Source organism: Salvia splendens, chromosome 8, assembly GCF_004379255.2.
Source record: "Salvia splendens isolate huo1 chromosome 8, SspV2, whole genome shotgun sequence".
In the NCBI taxonomy this organism is placed as follows: Eukaryota; Viridiplantae; Streptophyta; class Magnoliopsida; order Lamiales; family Lamiaceae; genus Salvia; species Salvia splendens.
The window spans coordinates 8,982,879-8,999,374 of NC_056039.1; the positions used below are offsets into that span (position 1 = coordinate 8,982,879).

At 38.8% G+C, this 16,496-nt stretch overlaps 3 protein-coding genes across 4 annotated transcripts; 1 reads left to right on the plus strand and 2 right to left on the minus strand.

The window, feature by feature from the left end:
- Positions 1-205: 205 nt before the first annotated feature.
- LOC121745398 (probable serine/threonine-protein kinase PBL10) lies at positions 206-2,890 on the plus strand. 2 transcript variants are annotated; one of them, XM_042139280.1, is made up of 7 exons: positions 206-415; positions 684-769; positions 1,039-1,364; positions 1,450-1,585; positions 1,665-1,807; positions 1,969-2,092; positions 2,251-2,890. In XM_042139280.1, exons 2-7 carry the CDS (start codon positions 712-714, stop codon positions 2,697-2,699), a joined length of 1,236 nt encoding a protein of 411 aa, XP_041995214.1. In that variant the 5' UTR covers positions 206-415; positions 684-711; the 3' UTR covers positions 2,700-2,890. The 2 variants fall into 2 exon arrangements, with proteins under 2 accessions (XP_041995214.1, XP_041995215.1); XM_042139281.1 differs by lacking the exon at positions 206-415 and adding an exon at positions 424-545.
- A 10,014-nt stretch (positions 2,891-12,904) lies between these two features.
- Positions 12,905-13,219, minus strand: LOC121745704. The gene has a single exon (XM_042139677.1). It carries the CDS (start codon positions 13,217-13,219, stop codon positions 12,905-12,907), a length of 315 nt encoding a protein of 104 aa, XP_041995611.1.
- A 246-nt stretch (positions 13,220-13,465) lies between these two features.
- Positions 13,466-16,496, minus strand: LOC121743336 (serine/threonine-protein kinase PCRK1-like). Its single transcript, XM_042136618.1, has 4 exons — positions 15,892-16,496; positions 15,393-15,653; positions 14,475-14,597; positions 13,466-14,382 (listed from the first exon to the last, which is right to left on the minus strand). The coding sequence occupies exons 1-4, from the start codon at positions 16,261-16,263 to the stop codon at positions 13,834-13,836; spliced, it is 1,305 nt and encodes a 434-aa protein (XP_041992552.1). The 5' UTR covers positions 16,264-16,496; the 3' UTR covers positions 13,466-13,833.

The following is a 16,496-nucleotide window of genomic DNA, read 5'->3' on the forward strand; positions in this document are numbered from 1 at the left end:
ATTCCTATTGTGAATGGCATTAACTGATGACGTTTATACGTGCCGGCCCCTTCCACGTCAGCAGTATGAATGCACCTCAGAAGTCAAATGGAGGTGTAAACTAGTCAATGCAGACTGCGGAACTCTCTCTCTCACACACACACGCATGGGTGTCTGTGTGTCTTATGACACACAAGTTGAAGAGGGGACCCAGAACCCCGATGCCGCCATTAATATCCTCTCTCCCCTCCCAACCCTCTCCTCTCCTCTCCTCTCCTCTCCTCTCCCTCTCCCTCTCTTCAATTTTCACTTGTCACTTTCGTCAACTCGCCCCTCTTTGACTCTTTCTCTCCCTCTCACGGAAATACAGGCAGAGCTACCGATAAAGCTCAGAACAGATAAAAATAAAATTTAACCCGCATCTTCGCCTTTAGAGGTGCGCTATTTCTTCTCGCTATACGTATTATATTTGCAGAACTACGATTATATGGTGATGTTGATGTATTGATTATTGCGTGATGGAGGAAGGAGTTGGTGGCTGGGTTGTTTAATATGCTGGAAAAAAGGCAATAGCATTTGATTTCTCTCTGATGAAATTTTGAAAAAAATTTAATTAATTTAGTGTTACGTGTTTCTCGTGCGTTCACACCTTTAGTTGGAGATCTGATATTCAGTTGCTCACACTTTCCTATTGTGATATGCAGAATTTGTTGAGAGCCTCTGTTTTTTTATATGGGGATTTGTTATTGTTTGAGTGCTAGAGTCAAAGCTGAAAGCCCAGCTCATCCTGGTAATTAATCACCACCTTCTACTTTCTTTTTTCTGCTGCATAATTCCTCCAGAATTCACGTTTGTTTATCTGACTAAAATATTTATACCATGAATTTTGTATCTTTACCATTTTAGGATATTATTATGCTTCATTGCTGCTTTTGTGTTCTCTGCAAAATGATGGGATTTGGATTCCTGTTTCTTTATCTTTTTTTATCAATATTTGCCTTTAGAGAGGTAGAACCGTGAAGCATAGTAGTAATATAATTCTTGGATTGATCCATCCAGGCCTAAACTCGCAATATGTTAGCTCGGGCTCGAATAATATGAGCACTGATTGCAGCAAGAACTCGACAAGTTCTGTTCCGCCTACTCCTCGGACTGAGGGTGAGATTTTGCAGTCACCTAACCTCAAGAGCTTCAACTTTTCTGATCTCAAGGTGGCCACCCGAAACTTCCGGCCAGATAGCGTGCTTGGAGGGGGTGGATTTGGCTCCGTCTTCAAAGGTTGGATCGATGAGAACTCTTTCACTGCTACCAAGCCTGGGACGGGCATGGTCGTCGCAGTCAAGAAGCTCCACCAGGAAAGTTTTCAAGGCCATAGGGAGTGGTTGGTGAGTTTTCAATCAATATTCTTCTCCTTTTAATTTTGACACATGTGTTGTTGATTGTGAAGTGATGTATTTGTGGTGAATGCAGGCAGAAGTGAACTATTTGGGGCAATTTTCCCATCCCAATCTAGTGAAGCTTATTGGCTATTGCTTGGAGGATGATTATAGGCTTCTGGTTTATGAGTTCATGCCTCGTGGGAGCTTGGAGAATCATCTCTTTCGAAGTGAGTCAGTCTTACAATCTTGATCTGTTGTTATGAGGTGTACATTTGGATTTCCTAAAATGGTGTTCTTCTGTTGTAGGGGGTTCATACTTCCAACCTCTTTCTTGGAATCTTCGCCTTAAGGTTGCTCTTGGAGCTGCAAAGGGGCTTGCTTTTCTTCACAGCTCTGAAGCTAAAGTCATTTATAGAGACTTCAAAACTTCTAACATACTTCTCGACTCGGTAACCTACTCATCCGTCACTAAAGCCTTTAGCATTTGCAGAAATGGCAATAATCCTTATGGAATCCCTGATGCAATAGACTATAAACATTGTGTTTCCATTCCATAATCAATCTCTCGCGAAAAAAAAAATCTAAAAATTCATAAATTGTGATGTCTCAGAGCTACAATGCGAAACTTTCTGATTTTGGATTGGCCAAGGATGGGCCGACTGGCGATAAAAGCCATGTGTCCACAAGAGTCATGGGAACCTATGGCTATGCAGCTCCGGAATATCTGGCTACTGGTATGATTCTTGAATTGAGGCATTATCGCTTAAAGCTGACGTGTTTCATGTTTTGGATTAGTTTGTTGTTTCATGTTTTGGTGGCTCAATTTAGATTAGTTTGTTGTTTCATGTTTTGGTGGCTCATTAACTGATCTCACCATATTGTGTGGAATTAGGTCATTTGACTACAAAGAGTGACGTGTACAGCTATGGAGTGGTGCTCCTTGAGTTGTTGTCGGGCAGGAGAGCCATCGACAAGAATAGGCCGTCTGGCGAGCACAAACTCGTTGAGTGGTCCAGACCCTTCCTAGCCAACAAGCGCAAGGTCTTCCGCATCATGGACAACCGCCTTGAAGGGCAGTACTCAATGGAAGTGGCTCAGAAAGTGGCGAATCTTGCTCTGCGATGCATATCCTTGGAGCCTAAGCTGAGGCCGAAAATGCAAGACGTAGTGAAAGAACTCGAGCAGATAAAAGACTCCACCAAGAGCACAGACAGCAATGCCAGCAAAAGCCGCGATGGATCTAGGCAGCGCAGACGAAGCGCAGGCGATGTTATTCCTAGCAGCAAAGTCGCACACACTGCTTATCCGAGGCCTTCAGCATCTCCACTTCACTCCAAATAGGGCAAGGGCAACAACAGAACCCTCTGAAAAGAAGCTAATCAAGGAGTGTGCGTGTATCCGTCTGTCTGTATATATAGTTACTCTTTTGCAAATTTCTTGTGACATGTTTGGATGTTAGCAATTTCTCACAAGATTTTTCTTGATGAGGTTACAAGTGGCTTATATGATATTTTTTAAATTATTTTACCTTATATTTTTAAGAACTTTTTTGACATACATGTTGTAACATTGTTTTGGTCATCAATCCTTTTCCAAAGCAAAAGTGGAGCAATCCATAAAACAGGGGTGGGGAAAGTGGGAAAGATGATGTTGGAAAAAGTTAGAAAAATCTTCTAGAGTGAGACAGAGATAGAATGAGATGGATACATTACATTACATCACATTATATATAATACATGGGATGGGCTGGCTGTGGTGTGGGTTTCTTTGTTATTATCTGTATCTGTATCTGTATCTGTATCTGTATAGTAATAATAATAATGAAAATTGAATTGAAGCATGCTTCTAATGATAATATTGTGGGTTTAATAAATGTGGATATCAAATCATATCCCCTCTTGGCTTGCTTGCCTCCCTCGTTTATCGTCTAATTTTTTTTTCATTTATGGCAGAGTCTATCCGTAATGGCCGGTCTTCCAAGCTTTTGAAATTTGACCTGCGATGACGTAAATCAATTTTTTATAGAGTGATGCTAATAAGTAATAAATGGCCCTATTATGGCTGGCAATAATCATATTTTACAAAAAAATTTAATGCACTTAGAAAGTATCAAAATATTTATAACTATTTTACCCTTTGCCTTAAATCTCCCAGAAATATTTGCTTAGCTTTATATACACGCTCTAACTAATTATTTCTTCTCTTATTTTCTCAGATTTTATTTCTTTTTTAGTCATAGTATTTGTTTGAAGGTGACTTAATATACCATAAGGCAGTGGAAACGAGATAATAAAATAGTAAGGCATTTCCAATTATACTACATACTAATTTACTGTTTACTTGAATAATTTAATTTTAACCAGAACACATACTATAATATAATATTAATAATTTGTCAAAATAATTCAGATTTAATTATTTACTAAATTTTAAATTTTATAAATAATCTTAAATATAAAATATATTTAACTTTGGTATTATATCACAACATACTCACTATTAATTTTACTCAAACTGTTTACATCATTTTTTAGTACAATATGTTTCACAAAATTTTTACAGTAGTTTTATATCTACAATCTGTAGAAAAACATAAAAATAAGTTTGAGTTTACAATATGCTTGAGAAATTTTTTACATCAAAAACGAGATTTGATGTATGGTTGAAGATGGTCTAAGTTTAAAAACCATAATAAATAGAAGTTATAATTTAATAAATTAAAAAATCACAAGTATGTAAATTTATATATGAACAAATTTTAAAATATTTTGAAAATAAATAAATTGTAGGAGTATGAAATAATATTTCATAAGTGTGAGACATTATATTTATAAATACTATAATAAAGTATAATACAATAAACTTCTAGAGAAATTGCAAGGAAGTCTTATTGTCATAAACAAATTCTCAATTTAAGTACTTCTTAAGTTCCACAAAATTATACAAATCTTTCCTTTTTAGTCCCTCTCACAATAGTATACACTTTATAATTTTGGAAGCTATTTTTTCTCTAAAGAGGTGAGATTCAATCTCTACTAATAATACTTTAATTACAACAGTTATCTTTTACTTTTACTTTACCAATTGTGTATTAAAACTCGTGTCCAACTAAAAGTGCATATTCTTGTGGGGTAAGTATAAAACAAATTTTCTTTTTTTCCAATTTACTATTCTTTGTTGAATTATTCTACAATCAATTTGAACTCATATTAACTGAATTAATCCCAAATGATAATTACGAAAATAATTTTAATCAATTTTAATTATACTACTACTATTTAATTCTAATAACATAATTTGTCGTAATTAAAGACATGCATTAATAATGAAAAATTAAGCCGCAGCAGTCATTTAATCTGCTCATAATTGGATGAATATTGTTAATTATTAACTAAAAAGAAAATAAAAACACTATTATTAAAATTATACTATAAGAAAGTATAATATAAATAGAAATAAAGTAGTAGTAGTAATAATAAAAATTTTGAGTGGCAAATTACGTCTAAAAAGGGAATGGTACTGTGAATTAAAAAGAAAGGGTAATATTGTCAACTAGATTAAACATTAAATGAGATAATTATTTTATTAATATCTAAAAATATCTATATTTACTGAAATGCCATTTATAGACTTAATTGTAGAGGTGGTGAGTTTTATTGCTATTTAGTTATGAAATTTATGTCACTGCAGCACCCCTAATTTATTGCTACTTGGCGGTGTCATGTGATAAAAGACAAAACAAATTTAGTAAAATAAGTAAATAAAAGGCCCGACTTGGGTATTGGTAAGAAATAAAAAAAGTAAACAAAGTGTGAGAGATCATGAACCTAGTTTATTGTTTCATTATTTGTATAGATATTTTTAATACTCCTAGTTTAGAATATTTTTCATGCCAACTAAGTAAGTATCATATAGGTTATGTACAAAGCACCAACAGCTAAGGTAGAATCTCTGAACGAAGGTATCCAATTTATATCGGTGCCAAATCTTTGGTGCTGTGTTCTGACATGACATGCTGTGCAAAATGGGCATAACAATATTAATTCCAAACATCATCTTCACACATACATATAATAAGCATATTGTTAGTAGTTATCGAACTACGCATTTTAAGCGTGATAGAGTTATTATTTGATAAGAGTATTATATTAATGACATCCATACGTTTACTCCATCCTTCCGTCCCGCTTAAGATAACACGTTTTTCTTTTTAGTTTGTCCCAACAAAGATGACACATTTCATTTTTTTAGAAACTTTCTCTTTTCAATTAATACATCCAACCAATTTTTCTCACTTCTATTAAAATATTTATTTTTCTTTCTCTTTCTATTTTAATACTTATACTCATCCTCTCTCCAATTAAACACTTTAACCAATAACTCCTAAAATCATGTGTCAGTCAATAAATCTGTCATCTTAGTCGGGACAGAGGAATAGTACTCCAACGGAAGTTAGTAGTAAAAGAAATAAAAAAAAATACCAAGTCAACGTTTTCAAATCTATAAAATGCAAATATTGATGTATGCTATAACATAAAGGAATTGTTTACATGCGCAAAATAGTGAAAGTGATATACATTTTGTTTTTAAGTTATATGGAAAAATATGTATGTTAAATTCTAAGGGAGTAGTACTATCATTACTCTTTTTCTTACTAATGTACTGTGTTGGTCCAAAGTCATGTTAACAATAACAATAACAATAACAATAACATATTAAGGGTGTCCACTCTGGCATGGACGGGGCTATAGCCGCGTCCACGGGCGGGCGGGCTATAGTGGAGGGCGCGGGCGGACTGCGAAATCAGGGCGGTAGGGGGGTGGACGGGCATCAGCCGGCTCCGGGGCAAGGACGCGGCTATAGCCGCGGCGCCGACCGCCGCGGCTATAGCCGAATTTTTTTTTTTACATTTCAATTCACCTATAAATACACCCCACTCCATTCATTATTTTCACACCATTCCAACTCTATATCTCTAAAAATTTCTCTCACTACAATTTGGGGTTGGAAATGAACAATTTGTGGAGAGACAACTGGAATGCTCTGGTTCAACAAGTGCAACACCAGGCCGCCCAGGAGGAAGCGGCCCGTTTGGCGGAGGAGGCGGAGAATGCGGAGGATGCGATCCCTCGTGCCATTACTCATCGGCGGACAATCCCACGAGACCACGTCGGTGCGCACCATCGTCTAATGGATGATTACTTTGTGGATAACCCCCCGTTATCCACCCGAGATATTCCGCCGGAGATTCAGGATGTCGCGACGGCTATTCAACTATATAGCGACGAATTTGGCGGAGCGTTACCGGTGCTTCACCCTCGGCGTGATGCGGCTGGCCGGATCGGGTTGTCTACGCAACAGAAGTGCACCGCTGCAATCCGACAGCTTGCCTACGCCGGACCAGCGGACATATTCTACTTCGTATAGTCGTGTTCTTCTAATTACGTATAGCCCGATAAATTTGTTCATAATTACTTGAAACATTATAAAATGAAAGTTGATTATAAAATTTGGGGGTTATTGGAGGTATCCACTATAGTGGCGGAAATAGAATTTTAGGGCTATAGATAATAAAACTGGGGCTATGGACAAAAACTTGGGCGGGGCTATTGGGCGTGTCCGCCTATTATAGTGGACGCTCTGATAAAACAATAACAATAATATGTGAACTGACTATAAGAAGCGAGAATCGAGATTCTTACAAAATAGTAGTACTACTACAAGTCCCAAAATAACTTATTTTTATAATTATTATTTGGCTTCAGTTATGGATTTGCTTATTTTAGCATAATTGTCAGAGAGCGGTAGAAAATTTAATATTACAAATAATTCGTACAAACAATGAAATGATTGTTGGCATACATAAATGAGTAAATCGGTAAAGGGGTTTTATTGAATAATGAAGTCTTGTTCACGTGAAAATAGTTGTGGTCTTGGAAAGCAGCAATTCCGTGATACTGCAATAATTTTCTCTCTTTATCCTTTGCCAAACATTGCTTTTTGTGGAATTTTTATCCCTAGTTCATGAAATCATCTCTCTTTAAGTCTTAACGATGGAGATGTGTGAAATGAAATCTAATGGAGTACCTTACTTTCCCAAGAGTTTGTACATCCCTTCTCCATTTATAGTCTCATTTTAACTCGATACAATTTTTAATAAATTATTTGACTGTGAATAAAAATAATTGAGTGAATGAAATGTGGACCTACTTTTACGTTGAGTTTATAATAGAATGTGAGTGTAATGAGTTGGGTTAATGGTGAATACATTTACTTAGAATGGAAAAAGGTAAAAGAGACTTTAAATCGCGGACATCACGAAATGGTAAAATGAGATATTATTTCATGAACGGAGGGAGTGTATCATTTGATATTATAATTTGTTATAAAGTACATTCACTCTAAATCAGATTTAGGAAATATGCAAATTATATTAATCATATGTAAATTATTAACTTTAACCGTCTTAATTCTTATTGTTCCCTGCTGTATAATTTATCATAGCAAAATAACCTTTCTTTGTTTGAATTTGATTTTTCAACCGTCTTAGAAATTACTATAAATCTCACACTTACTCAATCAAGTCGCAAAACAACAAAAAATGGTTCGACTTGGGGTTGGCTGTCGAGTTTAACCACTTACATAGTCATATACTCATATATCAGATCTTCTTCTTAGATTTACTTTTATTAAAAATAATTTTGAGATGTCTAAATTAGGGGTGGGTCGATACGAGATATCGTATCGAAAACGTTGTATCGTATATCGTATCGAAAATATCGATATGAAAGAATTTCATATCGTTATCGTATCGAAAGTTTCGATATATCGAACTTTCGATATGGATAATATCAATATCGTTATCTGATGATTCCGCGAATTTCTGATGTTAGTAAATGCTGGTAGAGAATAAAGATCACGACACAGAGATTTTACGTGGTTCGATTTACTGAGGTAAATCTACGTCCACGGGAAGAAAAGAGGGCAGAGTTGTATTGCTTGATCTGTTTTCTACAGCTTACAAATACAAACTTGCTATTTGATATTTTATCTCTAGAGAGCGAGAGAGAGAGTTTTTTAATCTATTTGATCTAAGTTCTATTTATACATTGAACTAAGATCGTGGCTTGCATCACCACTCATGATGGTTGTGGATGTCGTGGAGGTCATGCGATCCTGCATGGGCCCACTATCCTGCCTGAGTTAATGACTGCTTGACACCACTAAATAGATCGTGGGTGTAGTGGAGATCGTGGAGGTTCTGACATGAGTTGACTATCTCCCAGTTCGGTCAAATACTGAGACCGAACTGCTGAACTATTGCCGAGCAGCTTTTGCCGGTCTGAGAGTAGAGCTTGATTGGTCGGCTTTTACCGAGCTGTAGGCTGGGGCCGAACTCTTTGGTAATGCCGAACTGATTGGTTGGCTTTTACCGAGCTGTAGGCTGGGGCCGAACTCTTTGGTAATGCCGAACTGATTGGTTGGCTTTTACCGAGCTGTAGGCTGGGGCCGAACTCTTTGGTAATGCCGATCTGATACTCTTCCTTGGGCTTTGGGCTGATGGGCCGTCACTGCTGTTGGGCTTGTTTAGTCCGTACTCCATCACTACCCCCCCCCCGAAAAGCGAAGTGAATTACTTCGGCGAAGCGAGTCACTTCGGCATTCTGGATAAAGGTACGGGGTAAGTTGATGTTTGTCTTTGGTCTGATGAAATAAACATCTTTGACCGGACTCGTCTTTGGTCTGATGAAATAAACATCTTTGACCGGACTCGTCTTTGGTCTGATGAAATAAACATGTTTGACCGGACTCGTCTTTGGTCTGATGAAATAAACGTCTTTGACCGGACTCGTATTTGGTCTGATGAAATAAACATCTTTGACCGGACTCGTCTTTGGTCGGATGAAATAAACATCTTTGACCGGACTCGTCTTTGGTCTGATGAAATAAACATCTTTGACCGGACTCGTCTTTGGTCTGATGAAATAAACATCTTTGACCGGACTCGTCTTTGGTCTGATGAAATAAACATCTTTGACCGGACTCGTCTTTGGTCTGATGAAATAAACATCTTTGACCGGACTCGTCTTTGGTCTGATGAAATAAACATCTTTGACCGGACTCGTCTTTGGTCTGATGAAATAAACATCTTTGACCGGACTCGTCTTTGGTCTGATGAAATAAACATCTTTGACCGGACTCGTCTTTGGTCGGATGAAATAAACATCTTTGACCGGACTCGTCTTTGGTCTGATGAAATAAACATCTTTGACCGGACTCGTCTTTGGTCTGATGAAATAAACATCTTTGACCGGACTCGTCTTTGGTCTGATGAAATAAACATCTTTGACCGGACTTGGTTTGTGTCCTAATTTGGCGATTTTCGTCGCCGGGATCGAACTTTCCCTTGTCCTAATTCGGCGAGTTTTATCGCGTGGATCGGACTTTCCCAGTTAACCGAAGTGGTCTTATGCAGTAAACCTCTTTGACTAGACATGGTCGTCCTCGGTCTTATGAGGTAAACTTCTTTGACCGAACTTGGTCGTCCTAATTCGGCGAGGTTTATCGCGTGGATCGGACTTTCCCTTATTGCAGTTCGTTTCAGACGAAGTGCTTATTTCTTAAGCCGAATTGTGGTCTTGTATCTTCCTGAGAAGCTTGGACTCACAATCGTTGGCTTATTGCAGTTCGTTTCAGACGAAGTGCTTGTTAAGCTGAATTGTGGTCTTGTATCCTCCTTGGAAGCTTGGACTCACAGTCGTTGGCTTGTTGCAGTTCGTTTCAGACGGACTGCTTGTTAAGCTGAATTGTGGTCTTGTATCCTCCTTGGAAGCTTGGACTCACAGTCGTTGGCTTGTTGCAGTTCGTTTCAGACGGACTGCTTGTTAAGCTGAATTGTGGTCTTGTATCCTCCTTAGAAGCTTGGACTCACAATCATTGGCTTATTGCAGTTCGTTTCAGACGAACTGCTTGTTTAAGCTGAATTGTGGTCTTGTATCCTCTTTAGAAGCTTTGACTCACAATCGTTGGCTTATTGCAGTTCGTTTCAGACGAACTGACATCTCTTCGGTACGGAGGAGATGGAGTTCTCCTGTGGTTCCGGTACCGAGGAGGAGCAGGAACATGTCGGGGTTGAGGATTCTTCTTTCCGGAAGACACGGCACTACTGCGGTAGTGACTTTCATGTCTGGAGGAGGAAGGAGAATCCACCCTTTTCGTCTTCGGCTCTTGGCTCTTTTGCAGGAAGGCTAAGAACTCATCCTGCTTCTCAGCCAAGAACAGCTTGACAGCTTCATTTAAATCGGGCTGCTGGGAAGACTCGGTGTGTGGACCTTTTGAGCGGCTTGTTCCTTCTCCGTGAGAACTGGAAGTAGATTTTTCACGAGGCTGCTTTCCAGGCCTATGGGCTGCTGGATTAGCTTCCTCATGGTTATCACGGACGGAGGCACGGGTGTTATGTGATCTGGTATGCATTTTTTTGGTAGAAGAGGATCAAAAACTCGCTTTATCACAAATTTGGTTCTCTGTTTCCCACAGACGGCGCCAGTGATGATTCCGCGAATTTCTGATGTTAGTAAATGCTGGTAGAGAATAAAGATCACGACACAGAGATTTTACGTGGTTCGATTTACTGAGGTAAATCTACGTCCACGGGAAGAAAAGAGGGCAGAGTTGTATTGCTTGATCTGTTTTCTACAGCTTACAAATACAAACTTGCTATTTGATATTTTATCTCTAGAGAGCGAGAGAGAGAGTTTTTTAATCTATTTGATCTAAGTTCTATTTATACATTGAACTAAGATCGTGGCTTGCATCACCACTCATGATGGTTGTGGATGTCGTGGAGGTCATGCGATCCTGCATGGGCCCACTATCCTGCCTGAGTTAATGACTGCTTGACACCACTAAATAGATCGTGGGTGTAGTGGAGATCGTGGAGGTTCTGACATGAGTTGACTATCTCCCAGTTCGGTCAAATACTGAGACCGAACTGCTGAACTATTGCCGAGCAGCTTTTGCCGGTCTGAGAGTAGAGCTTGATTGGTCGGCTTTTACCGAGCTGTAGGCTGGGGCCGAACTCTTTGGTAATGCCGAACTGATTGGTTGGCTTTTACCGAGCTGTAGGCTGGGGCCGAACTCTTTGGTAATGCCGAACTGATTGGTTGGCTTTTACCGAGCTGTAGGCTGGGGCCGAACTCTTTGGTAATGCCGATCTGATACTCTTCCTTGGGCTTTGGGCTGATGGGCCGTCACTGCTGTTGGGCTTGTTTAGTCCGTACTCCATCATTATCGTATCAATATTTTTATATATCGTACCGAAATTCGATGTATCGATATATCGAATTTCGGTACGATATATCGAAAATATCGATATCGTATCGAATACCTGTATATCGAAAATTATAGTTTCAAATATGTTTCGATATATACGATATATTCGAATATTCGATATAAAACGATATATCGAAAATATCGATATATATCATATATTCGATATAAAACAATATATCGAAAATATCGATATATGCCGTATATTCGATATAAAAAGATATATCGCGATATAAGGAAATTCATATCGTTATCGTATCGAAAACTTACGATACGGTATCGTTTCGTATCGAAAATTACGATATATCGAAAATCCGATAATTTTTCGATATTTTTCAATACGATACGAGCGATATGTGTCATTTTTTCGATATTTTTCCCCAGCTTTAGTCTAAATCATAAATTAGGTGGAAATGATATTAGTTAGCCCATATCCACCCAAGGCAACTTCGGCCTCAAAGTGGGCCAACCATTTCAATTTAGTACTCATGTTACAAAATGATGAATGTTAACATATTTCATACTGTATTAGCTTATCTGGGTTGAAATCACATTCCATACTGGAGAATAAGTAAAAGTTGCCGGCTATATATAACAGCTGCCTCAATTTAGTATAAGTCTTTCAGAGAGTATTTCAAGAACAAAATCGTGAGATTTTGTTCAAAGCATACAATATCATACTAATGTGAGTTTGGAAGTGCATCATTACGGGAGCTTGATTTTTTATGTTATTTGTAAAATTAACTATGCCAATAATTATTTGTAAGATATTAGGATCAAATTAAATGAAAAAAAAAAAGAGAACTAATGTTCATGTGACAATGCTTGTAGATGATGCTCATCAAAGACCTATTTCCTTGTGTCGACAGGAGAAATGTGAGCTAAAGCTAACACTAATGTTCATGTGACAATGCTTGTAGATGATGCTCATCAAAGACCTATTTCCTTGTGTCGACAGGAGAAATATGAGCTAAAGCTAACACTAATGTTCATGTGAAATGTATGATACTCCATATTGTAGTAATTAACTAGACAAACTACATATAGCTCATAAAATTTGTTCATTCTTATCATCAATGCATAAACAAAACAATCCCACGACTGATAGAATCAATATATGCAATTGAATTAAGCAGCATATTACATAAGAGAGCATCAACAGTGCATGCCACAAAATTTAGAACTTAACTTTTATATTAAAGAAAGGTACTTATGAATCATTTGTTGTTAAAGAGTCCCCCAAGGCCGCCAAACCCACCATCCTTCTTCTTGGCTGGTGGCACCACCACCGAGTTCTTCCGGTCTCCGGTGCCCGTGGCGGTTGTGCCGCTGCTCTTCCTGTCCTCCACCTTCTTCAAGATTGGATCAGTTTCATAGAACTGATCTTGTTTGGTCAAGCTCCCGAGGATAAAGTCCAAAATGCCCTTCTCCTCGCTGCCTCCACCTGAGGATTTTGCTGCTGTGGCTGCACTTCTTACTCTCCTTTGAGGGGGGGTAACTATGGGAGTAAAGAACATGTTCAAAGCAGACATTTTTCTTTCTATTCAGTGAGAATGAATGCTGCAAAAATATTGTGTACACAATTACTTGACTTATTTCAAGCACCACCTCTCCACAAGTGTCTTATCCTCATTCAATCATTTTCTCTTTCTTCATTTTTCGTTTTTCTTTATTTCTTTAATTCTCAAGAAGAAAAGATCATGTACAGAAATGTAAGGCTACGGCGCATTACACTGTTTCATATCGGTCCACATATTCAAGTAGGTAAATACTAACGGTTATTTCACAATCAAGAACTCTGTAATAGTAAAAACAACCAAAAAATGTGTCCAATCTTATTTTACATACACAAGAGTAAAGAGTAAGATGCATAGCACAGTTGCATCTTACTCACTCTTTGGCATCTCTGTTTTCAAGCAAAAACGGTAATACTAACATAATGCTTCTCTCCCATCTTTTCTTTCAAAAACAGAGGTCAACACTCTTAGCACACCTCAAAAACTATAAACTACAATTTGAGTGGCCAAAAAAAAGAGAGGATATAAAAACTATATTGCTTGATGATGAACATCAAATTGCTCAATACTCGTATTCACCAGTAAGAATGGTCCGATCCCATTAGTGGCAAGATCATCACATCATGTCCTCACCAGACTTGGGTCCAGTTTCTCCAATCCAACTTCCCGATTGATCTGTTCCTCGAGACTATTACTCTGAAGTCAAAACCCTTTTTACGGCTGCTGCTGTTTGTCGTTTTGCCTCCTTCTGATCCACTAGCTTCTTCATGCACATTTTCATTCTGATTGTCAGATTCAGGCACACATCCATCCAGAGGTGGCGGTGCTTTAGCAATGATGCTTCCAAGCATCTCAATCACCTCACTCATTTTTGGGCGCGACCTGGGATTCTTCATGAGGCATTTGTTGGCAAGAGACGCAAGTTTCTGGGCTGACTTCATGCAGTTCTGCCCCTCAAGTCTCTGGTCGAGGATCAGATGGAATTTTTTGGGATCGGAAACATAGGGTCTTACCCATTCCAAGAGCTTCTGCTCGCCTCGTGGCAGATTTCTTTCCAGCACCCGTCTTCCTGTGATGAGCTCGTAGAGCACTACACCAAAGCTCCATACATCACTCTTGGCAGTTAGCCTGCCTGTGTGCACATACTCTGGTGCTGCATAACCAACTGTGCCAACAACCTGCACAACATATTCAACCAGACAAATAATGTCAAAGAACTAACTAAGAATCAGGATTGACAAAAGATGCTGAATCAAGAAATGGGACTCACTGATGTGGAAACATGACCTGATCCAGCAGCTGGACCCTGCCTCGCCAGTCCAAAGTCTGACAATTTCGCGTTGAAGTCTTCATCTAAGAGGATATTTGAACTCTTGAAGTCTCTAAATATTAACTGCATAAATAAGAAGGCGGATCAAGAGAATCCCAAGTGTTAGAAATGTAACTTGAACACTGCAACACCCCATTATGTGACTCGAATGTTTTTTTTGGAGTTATTTTCATTTGCACCTGAAGACTATTTCATTGTTTAATATGTCCCATGACATCAAATACAAAGGAAGAAGAGAAGTCAGATGAAACATATTCTAATATTTTGAATTTCAACAGAGTTTGAGAGACTCATGTTCTACTTATGAAGCATGTTACCAACTCAAACCCATATATCTATCCACTATAGAACCTCTCAAGTGGTCCAGAGCAACTAGAAAGGGATTCCATAACCAAAAAAAAGGTAAATATTAATTTCTAGAAACAGTTTTGAATTCATTCTCATTATGAAACAGTTAGATATTAACCTCTCAACTGGTCCAGAGCAACCATGCTTCATTTTCCTTCTAGTTATTTTCCCAAAGTTTTGCATTCATAGTCATTACGAATTATTATGGATCTAGAATCTGAATGTTCCAGCGAATGAGGATATCCCATTCCTCCTTCACCCCGACTCTTTGGTCTTAAGCACGATTGATTTACGGCTATGAATCATTTCATGCTGAAGGAAAGCCTCAAAACATGGGAATAATATCGAGATATATTATTAAAGCCTGTGGCTAGTTAATGTCAATTTATCATCAAGCTCCCATATATTTCCATTCACAATCTGAACAAAATCTTATTATCTACCTGATTAGCAAATTTGCTTGCTGATACATCTAAAACTTCAGTTTGCACTGATCACGAAAAAAGGTACCTGAAATTCCATTTCTTCATGAAGGTATGCCAAGCCACGGGCTGCATCTTGAGCAATCTTCAACCTCGTTAGCCACGAGAGAGGAGACGCTAAGCGGTTCAAGAGATGGTCCTCCAAGCTTTTGTTACACATAAGTTGATAGACCAACAGCCTCTGAATCCCCCTTTCATCATCAGCAGCACAATACCCAACCAATTTTACAAGATTTTGGTGATTGACTACACCTAGAAAATTCACCTCATTTATCCATTCCTTGTGCCCCTGATAACTACAATGCAAAAACAAAACCCCAAACACCGTAAGCTAATGCTTTAATTAACAGCAAAATCTACGTAAAAATCTTAGATATTATAGTGATACAACATTCAATTCCCCATAATGCAGCAAGGAAAGCCTGATAGTAATCATAAGTTGCTGACTGTCTAATTTTACCCCCTTTTTTCAATTTGTTTGTGCGAATTAAGCATAAAATGAATACTTAAGCAGTGAAAAAGCGTGCCTGGAATCCATTTCGATTCAATTGCTTGATGGCAACATCCATCTCCGGGTCGGAATCGGCGAGTCTGAGGCGGCCCCGGTAGACGCTGCCGAAGCCGCCCTCGCCGATGACGAGAGAGCGGCTGAAGCCGCGGGTAGCCGATTTGAGGTCGGCGAAGGAGAATACCCGCAGATGATTAGCGCGGCCCTGAGTTAAGAAATCCTGGAACAGGTCGGACGAGTCGGCCCAGTCGCGGCGCGACTCGGTGTCGAACTCGGAGCGCCTGGAGTCGAGGTTGGTGGACGCCACGCTGAGGGAGCGCGCCCACGAGACCTTGCGCGAGACCTGCTCGTCGTCGTCCCCTCCGCCGGTGGTGAAGTGGAAGCATTTCATTCTAGTTCAGTCGTCGTCGTCGTTGATTGTCTGATTCTGATTAGAAAAAAAGGGGTGGAAATTGGAAAATTGGAATGGTTGGGGGTTGTTTGCCGCTCTTGTTGAATTGAAGATTCAAAATTTGATGGAGATAGCAAGATTTGACTGTTATGGATAGAGCATTTTTTAATTGGATCGACGAAATTGCAGTTAAAAGTAGGAATCCACAGTCGTCACGAGAAGTGTGCTGCATA

What these genes read in the sequence shown, in the direction of transcription:
- LOC121745398 (XM_042139280.1), top strand. Translation starts at nt 712, where the DNA reads ATGGGGATTTGTTATTGTTTGAGTGCTAGAGTCAAAGCTGAAAGCCCA. An exon ending in CTAACATACTTCTCGACTCG is followed by an intron (nt 1,808 to 1,968) that starts GTAACCTACTCA and finishes GTGATGTCTCAG; the next exon opens with AGCTACAATGCGAAACTTTC. An exon ending in TCCGGAATATCTGGCTACTG is followed by an intron (nt 2,093 to 2,250) that starts GTATGATTCTTG and finishes GTGTGGAATTAG; the next exon opens with GTCATTTGACTACAAAGAGT.
- LOC121745704 (XM_042139677.1), bottom strand. Translation starts at nt 13,219, where the DNA reads ATGTCTGCTTTGAACATGTTCTTTACTCCCATAGTTACCCCCCCTCAA.
- LOC121743336 (XM_042136618.1), bottom strand. Translation starts at nt 16,263, where the DNA reads ATGAAATGCTTCCACTTCACCACCGGCGGAGGGGACGACGACGAGCAG. An exon ending in ATGAAGAAATGGAATTTCAG is followed by an intron (nt 14,598 to 15,392) that starts GTACCTTTTTTC and finishes TTATTTATGCAG; the next exon opens with TTAATATTTAGAGACTTCAA. An exon ending in CAGGTCATGTTTCCACATCA is followed by an intron (nt 14,383 to 14,474) that starts GTGAGTCCCATT and finishes TATGTTGTGCAG; the next exon opens with GTTGTTGGCACAGTTGGTTA.